Source organism: Corvus cornix, chromosome 1 (genome assembly GCF_000738735.6).
Source record: "Corvus cornix cornix isolate S_Up_H32 chromosome 1, ASM73873v5, whole genome shotgun sequence".
NCBI lineage: Eukaryota > Metazoa > Chordata > Aves > Passeriformes > Corvidae > Corvus > Corvus cornix.
Window position 1 is genome coordinate 34,992,591 of NC_046332.1, and position 25,164 is coordinate 35,017,754.

General features: G+C 41.6%; 1 protein-coding gene and 1 long non-coding RNA gene across 4 annotated transcripts in view; one reads left to right on the forward strand and one right to left on the reverse strand.

The window, feature by feature from the left end:
- The window catches only part of ME3 (malic enzyme 3), a 119,037-nt gene extending 107,677 nt beyond the window's left edge, over nt 1-11,360 (reverse strand). Inside the window, exon 1 of one of the 3 annotated variants that reach the window (XM_039562844.1) lies at nt 11,026-11,360. In XM_039562844.1, coding sequence (XP_039418778.1) covers nt 11,026-11,220 — 195 coding nt within the window. In that variant the 5' untranslated portion in view covers nt 11,221-11,360. Of the gene's footprint in view, nt 1-2,144; nt 2,204-11,025 lie in introns of those variants that run through there. The other 2 variants (XM_010401068.3, XM_039562835.1) reach the window with 2 other exon arrangements.
- LOC109144783 lies at nt 10,630-23,993 on the forward strand. Its single transcript, XR_002045757.3, has 3 exons — nt 10,630-10,826; nt 22,664-22,980; nt 23,096-23,993. It is a non-coding gene; the product is annotated as an uncharacterized LOC109144783 (long non-coding RNA).
- The last annotated feature ends 1,171 nt before the right edge of the window (nt 23,994-25,164 follow it).

Sequence of the window (25,164 nt, forward strand, 5' to 3'; positions counted from 1 at the left end):
GCACTTTCCAAAGTATAAAATTACTACAAATCTGAAAGAAAAGAGACTCACAGGACTTCAAGCCAATTTGGTTTGGGCCAAATCAGGGTTGACTGCAATCAGCTCAGAGCTTGAGAAAAATTTTCCAGCACTAGGAAAATTAAAACCAGTGATGAACTGACCAGGTGACTCTTTTATCAACAAGTTTATGACTCCTGCAAGCACACTTGATACAATACTGCAGTTCAGAGATTACATTATGATGATGCCAATCAAAGACATTGAGAAAGACTCGAGAACAGTTCCAGCTGTTCACTGTGTCCTAGCAGATCTGTAGCCACGTTCACCAGTGCTCTTCCCTGCTCCAACACAGTGCAATATTTAAGGTCCTGTGAGATGTTATAGTTCTTCTGTGACAAAAAACAAAACCCAAAAAGTTAAAAGCATCTACTTCACTGAATTTGCTATTTCTCAGGAAATATTAATTGAAAACTTCTTGCTCTGTGTTACAAATTGCAGCACAAATATTATGATTCCGTAAATCAAACAAGATTAATATCCCTCTTTCCCTGCAGGAAATCCTAATAAATGCTACAAGGGTTTCCAGCTTTTCAGGAAGTGAAACTGCTGGACTCTCATACTCTTTTATATTTGGCTTCAGTGGGAAACTCATTTTGCAACTCCATCAAATACCAGTTACATTCCTACAAGGAAAACAGTCCAGCTGCCAGTCAATAGACATTCGACCTTGCAGAGAAACCTGAAAGGCACTTGTACAAAACAACAAGATCTGGTTACAGTTGCACTCTCACTGCCAATTCCATTAAAGCTTATCTTTAAAATGTAATGAGCTTTTTAAAAGTGGCCAACGCCAAAACCATTTTACAGCAGCAGCCAGAGCCTTGCTGCTGCTTTCCAGTGCCTTCCCATCACTTTTTTCTATTTATATGAGAAATTACTTTGTTATCTTATAACTCCAAATACAGTTAACATGCTAAATACAAAACAATTACTTGCCTCTAGGGAGAGTGGCCCAGTTTCAGCAAGCATGAGTCATTCTGCTTTCATAAACCCACCCCATTACCCTTGACCAGCGGACATTTGGAAGGTCACAGTTCAAAGGCACTTTCGTAAATTTTATTAAGCTACAAGAACTCTGCAGGGCAGCTTCAAGCTCTTCTAGGCATCTCACTTAGTGCTGTTGTTTTTCTTCCAGCAGCTCTTGTGAAGAAGTCCAGATCTTCTTGCCTAAACGCCAGAGGACAACTTCTGGCTTTGGAAAGGCATCACTGAGTGGGTCACTCCAAAGCTCTTATGGAAGATGAATGCGTTTAGGCACACAACAGTAAAATAGAGAGTACTAACAAGTACTTTTGCTTTTTGGGACACACAACTGTGGGAGCAGCTGGAGCCTTCAGGGGATTCTCTATCAGTAGAAATTGATATTATTGATAAATTCCATTTTTGCTTTGAGACCTTGGCTTAAATAATCAGTAAGCCCAATTTTTCACATACGCTTTCATTTTAATTACCATTTATTAAGAGAGCAAGATGATGAAATTTCACACTAGACTACCTTCAACCTTAACATTTTGTCATGAAAATGACCTTGTATCTTGAATGGTGCAGCTGCTTACCCCTAAATTGAAAAAAAGGCTCAATCTAAAGTTGACTAGAGTTAACAGAAACCCTTCCAATGACTTAAGCCTATGCTGCCCCTTAGAAACCAAAGAGCAATGCTCAGGCAGGGCTCTGTGCTGTTGCAAGCATTTTTTTCCCCCTAGACATAAGCCAGTAAAAGCTGCTGGCATCAGCACATGGAGTGAAAGGCATGTTCCACATCTCCTTCAAATAAATACTGCTGCACATCACAACCTGGGCAAGTTACCAAACCTAAGAGGAATCTGCTGCATGGGTGCAAATGAGCAACAAGTCACAGCGGTATGTGCACTGAAAATCCTCACAACTTGAGACAAAAAAAATTCTTTTATTTTACCTTAACCTTTGAACAACTATTTCTGTGTAATTTACTGGACAAGCTCATGAGACACCAATGGCAGCCAATCCACTAGTGACTATAAGGTAGCAGAAACTGCAGAACAAGCCTCTCTACATTAAGACCAGCAGTAAATTCCACTTGAAAAGTTTTCTTTAGAGTCACCTACCTGGAGCACATGGTCACATCTATCATTGCTTTTCATGGCTTTCACACATCAAGCCAATGTATCTGCCGGGCACTAGGGGAAAAGAGAAGTTTTCAATTCTTCTTCCCAATATCCTCATCACTTCAAGTACTTTGGGATCCTCCCCCACAAACTCTGTGTGTCTTGCCCGGAAAACACCCAAACTGCTAGATTATTTAAGTACAAGTGTCTTTCACACTTCTGCAACCATTGCACAACACTTTTCCCTAAGAGTAGTGTCTGCTGGAATTCAGACTTTATGCACACTGCACTACTGCAAATGACTTTCTCTTGCAGCAGTCTTTCGCTAAATTTTAAAGAGGTTCTGTCATAAAAAAATAAAATCTAAAAAAACAGGAGATACAATTTTTAGATTTTTTTTCTTCCCCAGTAGTCAGATTGAGCACTGCAGCAAATAATTTTTGTTACTTTTCTCATTTTATGGCTAGACCTAGAAACCGTCATACAGTATTGAGGGAAAGAAGGGTCTTGACCTTCCAATAATTTTGATCAAGGAACCTAATTTACAGAGGCAGTTGTTTTATCACAGAAATTAGCTACAGACACAAATGACAACATGAAGACATCTAATTCCCCATGAGGTAGGAAATGGCTAAAAGGGAGAAGTTTCTGGCTTGGGGCGGGGTGGATGGGGGGGGGGGGGGGGCGGAATGTGTTTGGGATTCCTTGTCGGATTTCTTTGTTTGTTTGTTGGACCAACTAATCTAGCTGGGGATAAGAAAAACTGAGTTGATAAAAGAAGGGCTATGAACATGAAAATCCCTGAACTGACTTCTCCCCTTCCCCCCCGCCCCCCCCCCCCCCAAATCTTTTGGCACAATAAAACAGATTATCTCTTGCTCCCTGCTTACACACTTAGACCATCTTAGACAACAGAAACCCTTAGTAATCTGGATACTTTAAAAAATGACAGGATTTGGCAGTTTAATCCATTCTCTCGCTTGCAAATAATCACAGCTAAAATCACCTGCAGGTTTAATATCAAACCATTCAAATGAAGATTAAACAGAATTTAAGTTTCCATAATGAATTTAACACTAGGCAAAGTGACAAATCTATTAGCCCAGCCAAAGAGAAAAAGTTCAAGACATCTTGTCCAGGAGAACATAACACTGTTGTTTTTGAAATAACCAATTTCTTCCAATCTTTAGAAACACAATAAAGTCTTAACTACATGTTTTATGAGGCTGAACACAGCTAATCCATATGGACCTACTATAAAACAGATGTACCACTTTTTAAGATAGACATACAGAATTCTCTAAGGTGTGGAGCTAATCTTTTTTTATATATAAAACAGAGACATTTTCTGAAAATCTGTTTCAGTTCTGTGGTTCCACATGTTGAAAAAGGTTACATGTGCAACCGAGAGCTGCAAAGTAGAAAATGTTGATATGCAGAGAACTTTTGCATTGGCCTTATTTTCTTTGTCAGAAACATAGTCTGCTCAATTCCTGTCTTAGTTTTGTGTTTGGCAGCTGCAGAACTATAAAAAGCTTTGCCATTTAAAACATTTTTAGAAGAATGATATTGTATTAGGGTGACAATACGGAAGTCATTTATCAAAATGTCACATTGTCTGGGGAGATAGATAGCAAGTGTCACCCCTGGGCCTCAAACAGAAGGTTAAAAAATTAAAAACATGCCCATCATCTCTACTAGAGCACACTATAAACTGAAAGTAGTCAAGTTTGCTGTTGTGCTAAGCCTTCTATTGAAAGAGAGAGAATTTCAACAGTGTTTATTCTCTCCCAAGCACCAAGGCCTGTCTGACCTGCTCACAACAGCTCTAAAGCTAAGTCTGTCCCAAAAGAATTTACTTGGGTGAGCGCTACAGTAGGCTGTTCAAGGTTTGGTAGCAGGTCTGTATTTCAGTGAGAAAAAGACAGAAAAATAAGTAACAGAGGAAAAGAAAGAGACAAAGCAAAACCCAGGCCAACAAACAAACTTAAAAAAAAACCCCAACAAAATCAGACAATCAAAATGCATGTCATTTAATCAGAAAGAGGTACAGGCAAGGCTTCTCCTGTGCAGGGCAGCATCCAGCTTTCAGCTACTGCAGGCATGTGCATTGGCAGCTCTCCTATCAAGTTCGAGGCCCAAACTCTGCAAGGGGCTCAGTGCTAGAAATGCCAGACTGCTGCCTGTATGGGGGCACGTGGTGGCAGAGGCTCTCTTTGAAGTGAAGAATGAAGAAAACACCTAAAGTACAGGAGAGCTGTCAAAAGGTATGTTTGCACAGTATCTCCCATCAGCCAGGCAAGTGAGGTGGGGCAGGAAGGTAGATCAGCATCATTTAGAGCAAGTCAGAGAAAGAAAACTATTGCAAAGCCCTGGAGGAGCCTAAATACTACAAAAACTCATAACTGTCCCACCTTCAGCAAGGGGTACCAAGAGAGAACAGTTATTCATTAAAGAACAACCTTTCCTTTCTCAGCTCTGAATGAAGGTCAGTAACAGCTGACCAGCGTGTTCTTCTGGGTGTGGCTGCTGCAGAAGCTAAAGAGCAAGTCAATTTACATTCTCTTAATCCAAAATCAAGTCAAACGGAATTAGCTCTAGGTCCAGTTTTGTTTAGCAAATGCCAGATCTAACACACCATAACCAAAAATTCAGGGGTCACAATCTGCCACACAGCACTACAGAGCTGCCAGCCCCATCTCTAGCAGGTACCTTACTGCATGTCCAATCCATCTGAAACCAAAACTGAGCCACAGACTATAGCTCTTCACTTCATCTTGGGGTTCAGCAGTGCTTTTCAGCACCTCCAGCTGAATCATCACTAATTCTGAGGAGCACAAATGACTCATCTCAACGCAGACCAGTGCACAGTCTCTAACATCAGTGACGTCACGTCGTGCTACTTACGTGGGGCAAAGCTTGGAGTCTGCCAAGGTCAGTGGGGTACAGACCGTTTACCCCACAGATAACATGCTCAGTCTTCCTGCCAACATCTACAGTGGTTCCAAAGTAATCAACTAGTAGTTTACCCCACATTTTACTAGATGCAAGGAATAGAAATGTGAACAAGCTGTAATATTCAGCACTAAATCCATTCTAACTGCAACAATATCAATTTTCACACTCTTCACCAATGAGTTTGTGTTACCTATGTGCAAATTTTATTCAAGTGCCAGAAAAGCTTAGTCCATCCTATGAAACCAGAGCCACATGCCTGATGTAAGGATTAAGTCTTCTCCAAAAGAAAGGGCATGATAAAAAGAAAGCAACATAAGCAGCTGCCAAACTGATGAATTTCCTCAACTTAAAGGCAATTCTAATGGTATTTTTACAACATTTTCAGAAAACAGAAAGAAGCATTTTGTTCCAAAACCAATTTATTTTTATTAAAATCTTATACTGAGTGCAAGCATAAACTCAGCACTTATAAAAGCTGTCCAACCAATGCTTCCAAGACTTCTCAATCACATTTATAAGGGCGAAAGGGAAAACAAGAACCAATATATTGCTGGGCTAGTACAGCACAGAGGCAGGGTCTGCATCTTACCCTCACAGCAACAGACATCCTATGCACTTCCAAGCTTTTCCATGGGAGGTCTACTCCCAAAGCATTAGTAGCATCCCAAAGGGGAGAGCAACAGTGTTGGCAAGAGGTTATGCAGACAGACAGGAAGGCAGATAGTCTCCTGGTTTGGCTATGACAAGAGAGAGGAACTGGAATCCAGGCTGGGGGAGCAAAGGGACTTTGGCAGGCTGCTGCTAATACCAGAAGCACCAACAGATTTAGTCTGGGCTCAGTCTGCTGACCACACCATAACAACAAGTTCTTTGGCATCAAAACATTAGGAAATGTCCTTGCCAAAAGACAGTTTGGACTCAGAAAAATATATGATTGACACTAACACCAAGCAAACAAAACTGAAAGTTCACATGTCAGGATGATGGCCAAAACAAATCTGAGCAATCATATTTCCAGAACACCATCACATTTGCCAAAATATTTGGCCAAAGCTCATCTCCTTGAAATTTGTTTCCATTGAAGTCATGGGGGATACATACACCTTGGCTTGACTAATGAAGTGCTAACATGAAAAGAGCCTCTCTGTTCTGGGCACCATTGAAGGATCATCCCAATGCACAGTGCTCTAGCTCACTCACATTTCAACTCTAGAGTATTTAGAACCTGATTTGACAAAAAGCCTTCTCTCAGCTATAGTTTCACTTGGGTCTAAAACTGCAGGGTTTGGCCATGAAAGTGTCTTATTTGATACCTCTAGAAACACAATAGTACCATGAGGTCAGTTCATGTACATGAGCATCCTGTCTCCAGCAGCAGCCACAAGCCTTAGGAAGAGTAAATAATACAGGTTAATAGGATACTCTTCCACTGCACTCTCCCATCCTTTCATCATTTTCAGTGTGGGGACTTTCTAAGCCAGGTGTTTTTTTAGTGCAGTTAGTAATTCCCAGTGTATTTCTTTTCCCTAAATTGACTTGTTCAGTCTAAAATTTGTCCCCTGAAACTTGCTCAAATACTTATGGGCTCCTGAAAAAATATGAGGGGAACCTCTAAACTCTGTCCACCTCATACTCTTCCTTTGCAAAACACGAACAGATGGCAAGTTAACAAATGCTGGAAGGCACACACTTAAAGCCCTGTGCACCACCCAGTAGTTATGTGTCTATCCAGACCTAAAGCTAGCCAAGTGAAAACTCCAGCTGCAAGAAAAACTCCAGTTGTAAATCCACAACCTTGTGGATTTAGAGAGATTCACTACTTTGAAAACAGAATCCTGCCTCGATTTGATCTTGCCACCTGCCATTTCAGACACACCGCTCTTGTGCTGATTACTAATTTTCTTTAGATCCAATCATTTTACAAATCCACCTAATTTTAGCTCTGCTTCACCACAGCTGCCAATTGCAGCCATGTGCAAGATCATACAGTTTGTTTCTCAGCAGCAGTGGCAAATTACTGACACTATTCAAAGAACCCTCAGTTAGCTCAATTTCAATCCCTGCAAAGCTGAAGGACAAACAACCTTTCTGCATTTTAATCAATGTATACAGCAGTACATTCCAAAAATGCTGCAGAAACCTACAGCAATTCTTTAAGGTTTCATTCTTACTGATCCAGACTAGTAATTTTGTTTTGTTGGTTGGTTTTTTGGTTTTGGTTTTTTTGGTTTTTTTTTTTGGTAATTCATTATGACATTCCATGAAAAACAATGGAGAGCATGCATGCACATCAGAAGAGTAGAGAGTATTATCCAGATGTACTCAGAGACCACAAAGTCAGATCCCTGTGCTGCAGTTGCAGGAAAGTTTAATGGATTATCTCAACCCTTCAAATAGGGCAATATCCTGCCACTCCAAAAACAAACTGTGACCTGCAGTGCTGCATCTGTTTACGATGGCAGATCTCCAAGCAGGCATGATTTATCTCAAAAGAGGGCTTCCAGAAAAATGCAAGAAGTGTCATCAACCTTCCAGTCAGATGTCATCTACAAAGTTACAGTCAATTTTGGACATGACAAGATTTTTGAGTCCCTGAAGGAGTGTGGTCAAAATGGAAATTGTCCAGCTCAGCCTGTTTGTTAAAATACAGAAAAGGCATATGACGGAGTCCCTGGAAAAACTGGGAATCATGAGAGGCACATCTGAGATGAGCAGAACTGCATAAATCTTAAGAACTGACAGCGGTGTTAGAGGGAACACAACATGGCCTTGACCACACCAAACACAAGGCAGCTTTGATAAATAAGGTAGTGGGTAAGGGAAGTCCCATCTTTCCTCCCAGGGTCTGAGCATCGAATTAGCTTTTCACAAGGCTGAGGCCCCAGAGTAGAACAGACTCATTTCTCAGCAAGTCCAGTTTTCATTGGATCACCACAGAACACTGTTACCTGTGCTCTGTGGTTATCTGACATTCCTAACACTTCTAGGTTTTCTAATTTTGCAGCGTTCAAAGTCTGGAAAAGAACTACTTCATAAAGCACTTCATAAAAATGTGACAAGTTTTTCACCCTCCTATTATTTCTGAGACTCTTCAGTCAACTAAAAACAACTGCTATTGCCTTTTAAAACTGCAAGTACCTGTTAGAAGAATGCTGATGTTTCCCAAGTCCCACCCTTGGATTAAACATGGGCTGTCACACTTCACAACACAAGGAAGAACAGTATCTGAATTGTGCAGTAGTAACAAATGTAGTACATAGTAAGCAAAGACCAAAGGAAAGAAACAACTGCAAATTTAATAAATCAGTAACTAGTTTTTGGATTTATTTTTCTTCTTCTTCTCAGGCAGCTTTGGAAACCAGGGGAACTTCTCAGAGGACAGCCTGCTTTTATTTCTACTAATATTTAGGATATTACAGGGGACCTGTCAGCAGCAGATTTTGAGTCTACTTCTTCTTCAACCTATTAAGCAAGCAAAGCCTTGGATAGATAACCTCAGACTGTAAATCTGTCTGCAATTCTGCTGAAGGGACAGTGTTCTTCATTGAATAAATACCACACACTTCACAGCTTTAGACTGACAGCCTTAACTTCATCCAAAAGCTATAAAACAGCCAGGGTATTGACTAAAGCAGCAAAACACTTGTTGCCTGAAGTCTCACTTCTGAAAATATTTTTCAGAGGTTCTTGGAGAGATGTAAGGAATATTCCCTGCAGAGCTGCTTTCAATCAGTTGAAAATTTAGATTAAAGTGAAATCTGCTGCGGAAAAACATCAATGACCCCCTGCCCGCATTTAGTTACCAAAGGGGTAAACAGCAATTGCTTTGTGAGGAGAGTACAACAGCTGAAAACCTACCAAATTTAGGGATCTCTGATTTGGACTTACCCCACTGCAGCACAGCAGACCAAAGGGCTATCAATCCCATGCTGACAACACACGAACTGCCTGAAACACACCATTTCAGCTGAACACAGGTAAGTCTTCAGAGGCTACGACGAACTGTTAAGAGCCACAGAGGAACTGGAGTCTCTTTAGAAAAGTCTGGAAGGAGGTGTTGAGTGTTTAGTAATGACTGGTTACCTAGGTGCATACACAGGCAACCCTTATCTCTTACCACAGATGTTAGCCATCTCTGTCTTCACTTGGATGCTCTGCAGATGATTATATCAGTGACTGTGAGGTCTGCACTGACTGAGGAACATAACAAACAGCAAACACCCAGGCTGGAGACCAGCTGGGAGACTTCCCATGGCCAATTAAACATGGCACACTACAGTACATTTTTCCTCTAACAGAAACCGTTTTCGACCCTTCTCTCCACATGGATAAAAATTCCATTTAGACGTCAAGAAAAATAGTTTATTTCACTGTGAGGTGGGAAAATACTTTAGAAAAGCCTCAGTTCTGAAAATTATGAAAGAGGACTTTCAAAATCTGCTTCTGCGTCAGCCAGACCTATTTAAAATAGGTGATAGATTCAACTGTTTGTGTTTTATTATTGCACTACACTGAGGAAAGGTCAAAGTATTAATTTTTCAGTTCAAATCAATATATGCAAGAAAACTAGAAACATTAGCTATGTCACTCTTTGTAACTATCATGAAGCACCCATCAAAACCTCTTAATGCTGACAAATTGCTGTTATTTATGACACAGTTGGCAGTCCCTCTTCTCTTCAGCCTTACAGACAGGCACTGTATAATGATTCAAACCGGACTGCCTACAAAGATGTTGCATATTCAGTAATATCCAGTGTCATCGCATGCCTCGGTCCTTTGGGATTCATCCCTGTGGATGCTGAAATGGTACCAAAAGATGCAGCCCAATGTACAGCACCCTACACAAAGTAAAAGTGGTCATCCAAAGGGTCTTCAGTCTGGAAGACAACATAGGAGGCTCATGTACTGGATAACTGCATATGAAGAATATGACAAATAGTCACAGCCCAATCAATCAATTTCAATACCATGTTTAATATCTGCTCATTTTTGATAATTAATGCACTTGTAGTTATTTCTAGTAACATTAACACAAGAAAGTAGAACCCAGCATTCTTGAGTCTGACATATTTGATCCCAAAATTGGCACCCAGATTATTTTTTTCCCTTCAAAGGATGGAAAGGGATAGACAAGCAGTGTAGAGTTAAGTTATGGGGTCTCACTTTACATGCTTTGTAGACTTTGGAGGAAGTTTTCAGCAAAATCATTAATTTTTATTTTTATTATTATAACCGTGTTGTTAATGTTTCCACAGTATTGAGAACAAATACATCTTCAGTCCAGCGAGAAGCTGCCTTGGTAGTGGAGCACACACTGCTATACATATGCTCTGAAAGGAAGACTTAAGAACAACCACACATGCTTGTTTTAACATGAAGGTGTAAATGGTCCGTTTCACTGCAACATGTGCCAAACAATACATATATATATATATATATATATATATATAAAAAAAACCCACGTTATTTATATATAAAAATAACCCAGGTTTTGGCATTGGATTTTAAGGAGAAGCCGTGTTTTCTCCATACCAATTTTTTGTGCTTTCAAGCAAACAGCTTCAGTTCCCAGGCAAAGGCACTTCTGCCCTGCCCAGACTCTCTCAGTGTCACTGCGGCAGCAGGACAGCGGTCAGAGGGGAGGCAGGTGCCCGACTCCACAGGAGGCTGCGGAACCGCGCCAGCAGCTGAACACCCATCACACATCCCGTGCTCTGTTCAGGTAAACCTACGGCCGCGCCCCCTCCCCGTCATTTCAGCCCTTTGGGAGCGGAGCCGCTCCCTGGGGACGGTCACGGGTGACACTGCCACGGCGCCCGCAAACCGGGACACCTGCGATCCAGGCCCTTCCCCACGCCCGCTGCCCTCCCCGTGGCCCGGGCCGCGCAAGCCCCTGGAACACCCCCGCCAAAGGTACCCACCTTGTTGAGGTGAGGGTTCCTCGTGATGTCGTAGCCTCGCTTCTTGACGGCCAGGGCGCGGCCGGGGCCGGCCGGGGTGCTGCTCCCTGCCTGCCAGCTGCGGACCCGGGTGACGGCGAGCAGGAGCGGCCCCCGGCCGGCCCCCACCATCCGCAGCAGGCGGCGGACGCAGACCCCGCCGCACACCGGCACCATCGTCCCGCTGGTCCTGCGAGAGGGAGCCCGGCGGGGCTGGGCGGGCCCGGCCCGGCCCAGGCGTGCCCTGCCCAGGTGAGCCCGGCGCGGTGCACCCGCCGAAGCGAAAGGAAACCCAGGAAGCAGATCCCGCCGCAACCCCGCCGCGGCCGCCCCTCCGTTACCTGTTAAGGATCAGCCGGCGGCGCAGGGGAGGGGGAACCGGCCCGGACCCGCCCCCGCCGGGGACAGCGGCCCGCCCGCCCCGGGACCCGGCGGCCGTGCGGCGGGAGCGGGGCTGCCCGGCCACGGCATCGCGGTCCTCGCCCCCCCTGTATCCGCACTGTCGCCATGAGCCGCGATAAAGGGCTCTCTTCGGGGGAGAAGAGCCCCGGCCCCGCGGCGGGTGGGCGCTGCAGCGCCTGGGGACCCTGGACAAGGACACGGGACCCCAGCGGGACACGGAGCAGGGCAGGGGAGCAGAGCTGCTCGGAGGAGTTAGTGCTTAAGAAGCATCTTCGAAGAACTTTTCAGTCCAGGAGTATGGATAGCTGTAGTTTGTTAGGCATTTCAAGCCACATATAATCCATGAATTCTCTATGTGAAATTTATATACAATGTATATTATACATATAATGTACATACTAATGTATGTAGTTATATAATATATATAAACTATATTTCTTTATATTGTAATTATGTATTTACTGAAGAAGGCAGGTCCCCGCATCTTTTTTTTTTCTTCTCAATAAATGAGCTCTTTTATCCTTTAAAATGGTGAAAACATCACCACTACTATCACCACTACCACTTCTATAAAAAAACCAGTGCCCTGATCACTGCCACAAAAGAGCAGAAGGTTCACGTTCAATTTCATCTTCAAAAGATCACTGCTCCTGTACCTGCACCCCCATCATGAAGGTCAGGTCTGTTTTGCTAGAGGGATGCTCTCCAGCTTCTCCTTTCATTAGTGTTGCTGTCTGCAGGTGTATTTTTTAATATGCTTTAATATATTTGTAGATAAATGATACAATCCATGCAGAAAAAAATAGATTGCAGAGCAAAAGATGATGACTAGATGGAAATGATTGTTTTTCCTTGCCTTGCCTCTAAGCACTCAATAGAATAGGATACACTGTTGCAGTTCAATTCCACAACCTTCTGATTTCTCCCTAAAGAGTACATGGCTTCATGCATTGTTTTCGGTGTGCTCAGGATATTTACACTTCTGCTGTAAGCAATTACTATATTCAAACCTCATACTTGAGGACTGTGACAACTTAATAACTACTAAAACGAGAGGGGGGAAAAACTCCTGTAAGTGAGGTAGTTTGTCTGGTCTTTGGGTCTTTCCCTGAAAAATTGGTTATAAATGGAGACACACTCCTGGGGAGACCCAGACAGTGGAGAAAAGGAATATGTGCATCACTGAGGCCAGATTATGATCAGGGTGATTGTTAGTGCATAGAAGACGCAAGAAGAAATATACCACTATTCTTTCTCTTTTTTTTTGTGTAGCTATAAACTGGAAAAATCTTGAGATTTTGATTTCCTGAGGAACAGTTTGCATAAAAGCCACGTCAATATCATGCCAGCTTGTCAAAGCTTTCCTCATCCCACCAGCCAGTTGGAGCACCAGCCACCATGTTGGTACTCTGAGATCTTCATGGCCTCCTCTGGACTTGCTCCAACAGGTCCACATCCTTCTTATGTTGGGGGCCTAGACCTGGATGCAGCGCTCTGGGTGGGGTCTCATGAGAGTGGAGTAAAGGGGGAGAATCACCTCCCCTGACTGCTGGTCACACTGCTTCTGATGCAGCCCGGGAATGCAGGCAGGGGAGTGGAGAAATCATTTGCCTCGGGCTACACAGCAGGTCAAACGGCAAAGGTGGGGATTCCTACACAGCCCTTCTGCAATCGATTGGCAAAAAGTGCAAGATGAGGAGTAAAGGGAGTGCTTTATCTGTAGTGTCTCATTTCTAGATGGGCTGCAGAAATGGCTGCAAATATGATCTCCCATTATTGACTGCTGAGGTTATAGGACAGAGTTATTTTTAACAAGTGCACAGGATTTGAAGCATTTTTAGCTCATGCACACACTGCCGCAGGAAGATATCTTCACATATATATGCTATTGTTACTGCGTGGACTCTTTCACATACTTCATTTCCTTAATTTTAAAATTCTACCTGATGTGCTTCTCAGAGCAGGGATGTGTTATATATTTTGAAGTGTAAAAATAAATCTTTCTCTGCAGCCACAAATTGTCTCCCTACTTTTGTGCAGCCACTGAATAGTGCCTTGCAGGGGCCATCTCATCTTTTACCTCCTATTGGCTGACAGTAGCCATCAAACCGACTTTTTCATCTCTGTGAGAAATAAATTACAAATGCTGGGCCTCTAAAATTTACCTGGCACTGCAAAATAAAGCTTGAATCTGATTTAGATTCATTATCTCCAAGCTGCAGAGTGCTTGCTGTCAGATGCACATGAATGTACTTTGTCCAATGTGCAAACCTCTCTTGAATGCAAATTGGATAAAAGAGATAGTCGAATCCTTGATTAAAAAACTAGAAAGAACATTACAGAAGAAGCCATAAAAGCAATGAAATGAACACTTATATTCATCATTGAGGTCTTAGGATTTTATTTAAGCTATCTTTCAGCAGCAGGAAGGAAACAATGCTTTGTGGAGTGGGATTCCATATACACTTGGGGATTTGAGAGTTGCTACAAAAAGCAATTGAAATTACAAAGCCTGCTAGAAGACCCAATTTATACCTCCAGTAATTTAAGAAACCTCTTTGTGCCATGGCCTTGCATTTAACAGTTTGGCATCTAAGAGAATGCCAATGAAATACTCTTTAAACTTACCAGAGAATGAATCTCTGACATATAAAGTAGAATTGTATAGTGTCTATTCTTCTACGGCATTATCTTTCCTCTCACGAAATGAATTGAGCTGCAGTTATAAACTTTCATTGTAGTGATTTTCAAATCAGATACCTTGAGAATTCCTGGCATTGTGCAGCCATGTATCCCCTGGTTTATTAGATTTTGCACAGACTATATACTATTCAGACTGTTAATTTAAATTCATTGTGACATGAGAAGCCTAACACAACAGGAGTTGTGAGTTTGAGTTGGGACCACTCTGTACAAAAATAGTGGCTAGAAAAACTATAGGTGCTGTAGAAGACTCTGGAGCCAACTGGATCACAGATAGAATCACGGAGTCATGTAGATTCGAAAAGACCTAAAATCATTGAGTCCAGTTTTATCCTAACACTGCCAAGTCCACCACTAAACCATGTCCCTACATACTACATCTATATGACTTTCAAATACCTACAGGGATGATGAGTGAACCACCTCCCTGGGCAGCCTGTTCCAGTGCTTGATCACCTTTCAGTAGAGAAACTTTTCCTAGTTTCTAATCTGAACCTCCCCTGGTGCAACTTGAGGCCATTTCCTCTGGTCATGTCACTTGTTACTTGGTAGAAGAGACTGACCCCTACATCACTACACCCTCCTTTCAGGGAGGTGTAGAGAGTGAGAAGGTCCCCCCTGAGCCTCCTTTCCTTCAGGCTAAACACTCCCAGCTCCCTCAGCTGCTCCTCATCAGACCTGTGCTCCAGACCCTTCCCCAGCTCCGTTGCCCTTCTCTGGACACGCTCCATCACCTCAGTGTCCTTCTGGTAGTGAGGGGCCCAAAAGTGAACACAGGATTCGAGGTGTGGCCTCACCAGTGCCCAGTACAGGGGGACAGTCACTGCCCTGGTCCTGCTGGGATTTGAAGACACCCCAGGGATCATTGTGCCGACCTTCCCCAAGTGCAAGCAATTATATACTTGATGTTTAATCCACAAGGATTCACAAAAGTCTGTTTAGGATGCAGCAGCCCCAGAACCCTTCTGTTCACCTCTAACAAACACAAGACCCAAGGTTACAGATAGAATGCCACAGATGATTGCATGCTTCCATAAAATAGCAGATCCCTGCAATGAGAGATCAATCCTCTCTGGTCTTAAAAATCCTTATTCCTGCAGCCTGTCCCATGTAGCGAAGTTCAAAGGGGTTTTTTGTTAAAAATAAGTAGAGTTAATGCCACTATGCTAACTCCATATTTTTTCATACGCATTACAGATGGAGGGACATGCAGAGGATTCTTGTTCATGGTCACATACTCAGACAGTGATGGAGCTGGGAACAGCATCCATACATCCTGGCTGTCATTCCCTTGCTTACTCTGTCTTCTATCACTAGGCTGCCTTTGTCACAGTTTACTTCCTTGTCGTATGCTCTCATGTTGTTATTCTTCAGCCGTGAGAGACTGTTCTACACTGTCATCCAGACAAAAAACATCTGCAGTTATGCAATTAAGGCCTTAATCAGACTTCTGGACCTCTTTCCTGGCTTTAGCTAATTTTAAGGGATAACGATGATGGTTTATACTTACACCTCTTAAAATGAGATAAACACACTTCAGTCAATAAATTCTCCCTTCCTCTCTAATTCAAATGCTGTTTTGTTGTTGTTGTTTTACTCCCATCTTACTACATATGTCCTAAGCACTGCAGTAGCTCTGTAGTGCACAAGCATGATCCTCAGTGTCCAAAGTCTTGAAGAGAAATGGACAGAACAGCAACAATAATGCACTCATTAAACATCTCAATAATGATATACAAGCATTTAATGTTGATTTATTTTAAAAATAATTTTTTCATAGGCATAGGCTTCAAGCTTCCTCCCATAGAAGGTAGCATAGATTTTACAGCTGGCTTCAATAGGACTTAAATACTGCTATAGTCCAGCTATAGATTTTAGACATATTTTAAATTTAAAAATAGTTCCATATACAGTGCAAGAGTACATTTTTTCATCTAGCATAATACTATTTTGAATAATATCGTACATATCTAAACAGAAGGTTCTGAAGTCAAAAAAAGGGGTGAATAATCCTTTTCTTTAAGTCAGTTTGAGTCAGTTTGTTGTTTGAAGGAGCACAACTGATCTTCCAACTGGTAATGTGGCACAAGTCTGACCTGGACCATTATTTTTGCTAGAAAACTTTGAGCAGTTGAAAGATTGAATTAACAGAATGGATTCACTAAAATGATGCCGAGTGAGACTTTGCAGCTTACCCAAAAAAAAAAAAAAAATTACACTATCCCGCAGTGGTAGGGAGGAGAGGAGAGATCCAGCAGGCAGGAATTGTGCAGCAAGATTGATTTATTTAATTATTTTACAAACTCTTTTATAGACTTTTTTTCTTGTGGTCTAACTGGTCAAAGGATCAGCCACCCCATGGGGTGATTGGCTAAAATCCTAAAGCATCCATTGTCAAAATATTTTTCTACTGTACTATAAACAAGGCTTTGCAAGGTCGCAGGTGTTCATAGTTTATAGAACTCTGCTGATATCTTCCGTGAGAGAGGGAAAAATATCTCACGGGACTGGAAAGAAGCAAGAGATATTCTTGCTAGCAGCAATATTGTAGCCACAAAAAAAGCATCCCAATAATATCTTGTGATATAAAAGGAGTCAAGGAGGTGATCAAAGACTCAGACACATGAACAGGAGCTGTTATACAAGTTACTGAGAGGTAAAATTACTGTGTCAGCTGGTCTGCCTATGTGCATCCTCACTCACTGCTGCTGTGAAGGCACTTCGGGGTGGGTTAGCTACAAGTGAAAGGGCACTACAGTGATCTGTGTTACCTTCAGCCTGACTGAGGCAAACACACAGACAGTTAAGGTGTTTCTGAATAGCTGACATTTGTCATGGTATGGGAACATGAACATGTAAAGCTGATATGCAGCAAGTTTAACAATTCATGGCCACCAAATTTTTAACAGTCCTCTCTGGCTTTAAAGTAATAAAATACTTATCTTCATACCACAGTTTGGTCAGAAAAGCTTTAAATAACAGTTTGCTACCAAAAAAAGTGAGCATAACGTTTCTGAACAATCTTTTAAAATTGTGCAGAGTTGCAATTAGTATTTGATCAATTCAGTAGTTTTATACTAATACAAAGGAAATATTTTTTTATGATGAGGCTGGTAAAACACAAGAACAGATTGCTGAGAGAAGTGGTGGATGCCCCATCCCTGTAAACATTCAAGGTCTGTTTGGACGTGGCTCTGAGCAGCCTGATCTAGTTGAAGATGTCCCTGATCACTGCAGGGGTGTTGCTACTAGATGGCTTTTAAAGATTCCTTCCTATTCAAACTGTTCTATCATTTTATAATTCATTTCAGGTCATGTTCTGACATTCCTAAGTCTTCTAGGGCAGTACGAGTCTGTATAATGAAAGGACAAAACAGTGTGAGAAGTTCTTTATCAGAGAGAATAGTTTTACATCATAAGTGTATTAATTGGCGTCTTTGACAATGGGATTTTAAAATGTTTTAATTGTATGTGTGAAAAGGCTGAGTTTAAAAATAGCTATTTTTGAACATTGCAAAATGAGGAAATAATAGCAGGGTGTGCATAAGTGAATATACTGAAAATTACTTCATAGCCAGGTAAACCTGGATATCATAAAAAAAAATATTGTGACGAAACCAGCATGCCTACATACAAAGCATTTCTTCACACATCTTCTACAACCAGACAGTTGTCATCCCTTCATTTTTTTAACGTCATTCCTAGAAGACAAGGCTTACTAATGTTAGGTGGAGCCCTCTCCAAGTGCTATATTTATATAATGTTTTTTATACTCATCCCTATCCCAAAGGATATCTTCTTCAGTGGGCAAGTCTTCAATAAGAACTGTAGTAAGCATAAAGACTGGAAGAATTAATCTGTTGAAGATTTCTCAGGCTCTTAGAGAAACTGGGGCTGGTGTGGTACAAGATCCTCTTAGAAATCTGCTTTAACTTGACTGGCCTCTGTATAATTGTATTAGCTCTGCCATTAACAATCAGGTGCTATCAAGTGAAACTGCAACCACGGCCTGCTGGTGAAATCATCTCATTAGTGCTGTACTCGAAAGCGTGCCTCCTTTAAACTCTTTGGGAGAAGGAAGACACCAGCACAAAATTTCTGAGCGATAACCAGTTCACAGAGGGCAGCAGCCTCTCACTGACCTTTGCTGTGCATCCAGTTACGCATGACAGAGCTCTTCAGAGCTCTATTGATGAAATACAGGACTGATAAGCAAAGTAAACAGCTGAAAGTGAGAATAAGCTTGAAAGGTCAGCTGCAGAGCAGGTACAGATGTACTCAGCTGCTGGCATGCTCTCCTACCTGGAGCAGAGCTCTCAGTCTTGCTGCCATTTAAAAAAATGTGTGTAAAGTCAGTTTTGCAGAGTCCTATGCAATTATAAAATAATATTTTTTTAAAAAGTGACAGGCTTCTAAATCACATGACATAAAACCATGTTATTTACATAAGAAAAGCATAAATGTTTGTTGGTTTTCTCATTAAGTGCTCTTTCTTGGCAATACAAAGGTTTTCAAAATTTGTGTCTGTTCATCAAGTCTTCAATTAATTCTCTAACCTCCAAAACAATCTTCCAAAAAAGCCTTCGGGTCTGATTTTTAGGAGACTTTGAGTCTCTTATGCATCTTAAAATAAATCAGGGTTAACATTTTTGAAGTCAATGGGCCTATATTTTTCACTGATATAAATCAACATAGCTTTTTTTGACATTTCTCTTATTTCAACATTAGCAGAAGCTTAGCGGCCTTTTATCCCTGAACTTATCTCTTCATTCCAAACAAACAGCATTTCTCCCGAGTCCTTGTAGTTGCAGAGACAAAAAAAACCCAGAAAGTAGGAAATGAACAATTTAAAAGGCCATTTAATTAAAGTACAGAAAAACTTGCACTGCTAAAAGTCAACTAATCTAGATGGTTCACTGAGAAAAATCTCTCAGATACTCTGCTGAGAAGATATGACAGTTTGGGTAATACACTTTATTTCATGGAACCTGCATGCACGAGACAGCTGTAGAAAGGAATTTTAATCAGTGTATTCATTTTCTAATTAAAGCTGCTGCCCATCATTAAAAATAGTGGCCCTCCAAGATCCAGCTGAAGCCCAGCTTTGCACTGAAGCTGCTGGGAGCTGGGCAGACATGTGCTTCTGCTGACTGCTCTGAGAAATCAATTTCTGGCAAAGGAGGGGGACAGCAGCTGGCTCTGCTAATGTTGTAAACTTCTGCAGCACAAGTTGCCAGCCCTATGTGTCAGAGAGGCGTGTTGTTTTGGATTTGTTTTGGTTTTGTTTTTTGGTTTTTTTTTTTTTGAAGTGGAGGGAGAAGACAGCAATTATAACATTGAACCAGGCAGAAATGCATTTGGGTTGGGTTTTCTTTTGCAAATAGACATTCTTTAGGTCACAGTGGAGAATTTTGACATTGCAAAGGGGATGAACGAATTAGTGGGCAAAGTAAGAGTCTCTACTTGTAGCTGTAATGTGCAAATTCTGCCAGCACATCTGTACAGGCTACTGGATCCATGCAGAAGTCTAGGAGGCTTCAAAAAGCTTTTTAATGCATGGAAAATGCCACACGTGAAAGTCAATGCTTTATGAATTGCCATATAATACAAGGGGAAAACATAGATCATTGTAATGGTGAGCATAATTTATGCCATAATGAATCCTAAATGAAGAACTAATTTGTGTTACTTCTAAATTAAGAGGTAAGGATATAGCAAGCCACAGGCCCATCCCTAGGGAGCTCAGACTAACTCCACTAACCCTATTGGCATGTGCAACACTGATGAATAAGCTCATTCTCTAGGGCTGAGTGGAGACAATCCATCACTGATACAGAGAAATCTGCAAGCAGCAAAGACTGCAATGAGCCATTTATAAGTGAGGAGACACTTACCAGGAATCACAAAAGGCAATTTGATAGCAAAATAACTTCATGTCCAAAACTCCTATCAAGATCAATGTAAAACTCTACGTCTGTTTCCCAATGTCACTACAGACAGCAATGAAAGAACAGGAGGGGAGAAAGGTAGAGACATTCCAAGTTCAAAGTGCACACACAAATTATAGATAATCTCTAAAATCTGAAGACCTGCTAAAATCCAAGCATTTCCACAGGATGTATCATGCACCTAGCAGCAGTATGTGGGTGGACAGTATGCAGTAGTGGATATTTCACTGAAATGGAGCTGTGAATGTCAACATGGACAACTCCTAAGAACCCTCTCTTTTGTCACTACGGCAGACTATGTAAGAGTTCAGTGCAGTGAGCAGCTGAGGGTTAGTGGGACAGATCCTCAAAACTGAACCACCAGAATAATAAAGAGGAAATTGATATCATCTTTTTATCACAAGACAAACTATTACTTGCACAAGTGTCAAATTGCCAATGCAGTGTAATAAAAAATTTTATGACACAACAACATGAATGAAGGACCTTTGAAGCCCAAAATTGCATAAAATGCTCCTAAGACATTAGATGTTGCTTAACTGCTGAAAACAGGAGAGATAGTCTAAGACAGGTGAGCAGAGTCTAATCTTGAGCAAACAGAGAAAGATATCACCAGAGGCCACTTTCTCCCATCCTAAGATAAGCATCTAAGGGGCTGTGAATCACCGGCTGGGAAGTGCCTGTCTCCTCTCATCCTAAAGAATGGAGGTGTATCTTCAAGCTGCTGTCTAATATTTAAACAGGCAAAACAAATTAGGATTGACCCTTAGAGACCACCAGTGATGAGCCCAGTTTATGTGCCTTGTTCACTACAGTTTATAAACTGAGTTGCAGCAACAATTATTTTCCTCTCCCTGAAGCTGGCTGCCTCCCTTACTGTGTATTCACATCAGTATTCCCTGGGAAAAGCTAAGCTTTTCCTGCGGCAAGAGAAGGGTGTCTACCATCAGCTAACTCCTGATTAGGTGCTGTATATGTAACAGTGACATCTTGATAACTGAAGGATTAAATCTGAAAAAGAAGCTCTACGTGTGTGCAGGAAGGAGGGTGGAAGAGAAGATGAAATACAGAAGCAAAATTCCTTTGGAGTACTAAATGTGCTGGAGCCTCTGGTATGAGAGTCTGTGTACCAACAGCCATAACTAAAGTGCAGACGTACCCTTGCAGCCTGCCAGGCTTCTCCCCCGTTCCAGCACAGGCAGATACAAGAGATCTCCCCCTTCCCACTCACATTCTCTAAAACCTGGATGCTTATTGACACTTGGCTGTATTTCAGAGCCTGTGTGAGTCACTGAGCAAGGGTTTATTACTCACTGCTGAGCAATGGCTCAGGAATTAGGAGCTCCGGGGTTCATGTGTCGGTGGTCACTGTGTATGTGATGTTAAATAGAGCAGGTTTGCCTGGGAACCCTCCGAGTCATCCCTGGGAACCCTCCAAATCATCCCTCTTTTCCTTTTATTTATTTATTTATTTAGTCAGTATTCAACAGGGTTCAGGGACAGGGTGTTCCTGCATTCTGGGTTATTTTGTTACCCGAGGGTGAGCAAGAAGACAAACTGTGCAAGAAAATGGATATTATTCATTGTGGGAAAGTCAGCGTATACGGGGGGAAAAAAAAGGGTTCCACATTCTCTCCACATGATGAATTTAAGATTCATGTGGAGATAAACCAAAAATACCCATGAAACAGCTTTGGTTTTTGCATTTCATTTCCACAGGAGATTCCCAGAGTTGTTTGTTTGAAATAAACAACATAAAAGGAGACCCTCTGCCCACTCTCTGATGTGAAGCAATTAATGGCTGGATCAGCATTTCCACTCTTAATTCTGCTTTTCATATGGTTTGTTTTAAAAATTTGCTCCAGTCATGAACTTACCATGTAATAATACTTTGCATTTAGAAAAGTCTTTCATCTGAACAGCACAAAGTGCTTTGAAAATGTTAGTCAATTAAGATTCACAATAGCATGAGAAATACAGGCTTTTTTTTCCCAAGAGAAACTGAGGCATTCAGGGTGAGACACCCTGGTGACTTTTTGCATGGTGATATGACAGAGTATCAGAAACCCAGATATTTGTACATTAATTCTGATTATCACTTGAACCCATCACTGTTTCGATGTTCTACTTAAAACCAGCCTTTTTTCTTTTCATACTGAGAAGAAATTTTAAACATTCATTAAATTTTTTCTCCATGGCTAGATGCAGGTTTAGGATATAAGATAATAATAAATAATAGAGTGTAAAAAATATCTTGTATGTATAATCCTCATGAATGATTGTAAGACTTTGTTGATGAAACAAGGAAGTCACCTGCTGTTGATCTGAAGTTGTCTATGGGTGTCAAGCATCAACTATTAACAGCACATGACATGTGCACTGCAGCAGAGCCTGCAACTGATAATGCAGATGGGAAGAGGAACTGTAAATTACACTTATCTGGGGCAGAATTGGCCCTTGGTCTCATGATCATTGAGAGTCTGGATGGGGTTAAGTCTAGGTAATTTAGGCAACTAATTTACACTCTAAATTTCCAAAACTGACTGTAACAGTTCTTGTCATTACAGGCTGGGTGCCCATTTCCAAAGGCACTGAAAATTTCCAATGGCATTTCCCTCTTTCCATTGACCATACAGACCATGGGGGTTCTGAGGTTCTGACTTTTAAAAGATTACTTCTTATCTGGATACAATTCAGGGTACCACTCGATTGCTTCCATTAGGCAGATTGGATGCACGTCTCCGTATGATGTTCTGCTAAAATTGCAGTGGGATCTACAATGCCCAAGTGTCTCCCGCTGATTTCAGCACTCGCTGCAGCATTTAGGACTTGCTTAAGGATGTCTCACCCCAGTTTTTGGAGCTGATCTTCTCCATGAGAACTTGTAAGTTCACAATACAATACAGCCAAATTATATGTGAAAATCTTATTCTTACAGCACAAGAAGCAACTCTAAAAGTCTTTTATCTTTTTTTTTTTTTCTTGCTCATTTTGCTTAGGTAGAACAGCTGCTAAGATGTTTTGCAGTGTGGCAAAGAAGATTGCCCAACCATACCCTGCAGGATGTGACACCCAGCCCAAGCCTGTGGGGGCTCTGTGTAATATGGGAATGACCTATAAAGAACCAAGTCAGAAATTACCCTTATCCTTTACAACCTTGTTTCCTAACTTATGGAAGATTGCAGAAAGTGGTTGTATCATGCAATCAGGAGGAAGGGAGGGAAGAAAAGAAATTTTATAGGAGCCCACAGGATTACACAGCTCTGTTGAATGCTGAAACAAGTAGTTTCAAGTCAAGTAGTTACAAAAGAGTGAAGTATATGAAGGAGGCATAAAATCAATGAAAGGGAGATGAGATGCCTCTCCTGACCATCTGCCCAGCTGCAAGCTGGAAAAGCTTGGCATAAAAAGTAGTGGCAGGCATCGGAAAAGCTGGCCGACAAACTGGAGGAACTGGAGCTGGAGCTGGGCTATTGAGGACCTAATAATCTCCTGAGTCACAGAATTCACAAAATTAATGTGGACAGTGGTGCTCTGATATCCTACTTGGTTTGTGACATTCAGTTTGACCTGATATCCTATTTTGGAACAAGACAATGCCATTACCTTAGCTGAGAAACAAGAGTCCAGGAAAGAAAATTCTAGTAGGCTCCATTTGAGGTACTGCAGAGAGAAGCATGGAGGGAGGAGGTAAGTCCTCATGAGTCCTGTTGACTCTATTTCTCTTTCTGAACATGTTTTTCCCACCAATTACAACAATTGCTCAAATTTCAGTAGTCAAGGACCACTATATCTCCTTCTCTCACACTCCAATCTGCAATGCAGAGATTAATTACCCATGTTTTACACTTAATGGCATAACTAAGAACAAAAATTATCAGTATATCAGTAAGTTTCCCTCCAAACAAATAAATTTAAACTTTGTTTTAACCATGAAATGCCAGGTTGGCAGGGACCTCAAGGATCGTCTGGTCCAGCCCGTTCAAATCCCATTGAGACTGTAATACCAAAGTCTGCTTATAAACTGGTTCCCTGACCTTTATCAGGAGAAAATGGATTTCAGCTTTAATTCTGGAGAGACAAGAGTAAGGTACTTGTGTGATTGCTAATAAGCTATGCAGCACACGATGTGCTGGGAGGACTGCAGAGTCATGCATTATCCTAATGACTCTTAAAAGGGAGTGACAGTCCTGCTCCACAGTATATTGATCACCAGAGCAGCTGCCAAACAAAACAGCAGTGACACATCAAATATACATTGAACTTGGCTCTATTTCTCACAGTATCTTGTTCCAGGGCTTGTAACTGAACAACTCAAGGCACAAAATGTCTCTGTTTGCATTAACTGTGTGTTCCTTCAGGGGAGCGCTCTGTAACTATGATGTCAAAATGTTTCCCATCTTCTGACACGTAGTTCTTGCTCCAGTCTCCTGTGATTCCTATTTTTCAGAAGAGGACCTGCACCCTAACTGAACAGGGTTTTTTTAGGATCACATGGGAAGTGTGTGTCAAAGCAGAGGAGTTTCACCTGTCCATCATAGTGCCCTAAGAGCAAAGCCATCTTTCAATAGGTTCTCAGGTATAACCCTTTTTCTGCCAAACTGTTACAATGCTGAGTGCCATAGGTCTTCTGATTGCAAGTGCAGTAGATAGAAATAATCCTTGTGGCACTGAAGAAGTTGGGGAAGGTGCATGCAGTAACAAGAGGTGACTCTAAACTGATGGATAGCACCAAGCATGGTGGCAGCAAAGGGACTGATGTAGGGATTGTCCTACATCCTACAGAAGGTACAGATGCAGATGGGGCTTAGAGTTTCATTTGTGTGGAAGCTGGTTATGTTGCAGCTTTTCTTAATTTTTCTTTTTTGATTAATCTAGGGCCATTGTTGGTGGTATAAAATCCACTTAACAGTTTGCTTAGGGCATGGCCCACTGTGATCAAGGGCAACATATTCAGTCCTTGTCATTAAACAGTGCTGCCTTTAATCCCCCGAGGTGAATGACTTTACATATCTTTACAATGTAACAAATGAATATAACAATGTTCAAATAGGGGTTATGAGAGAGA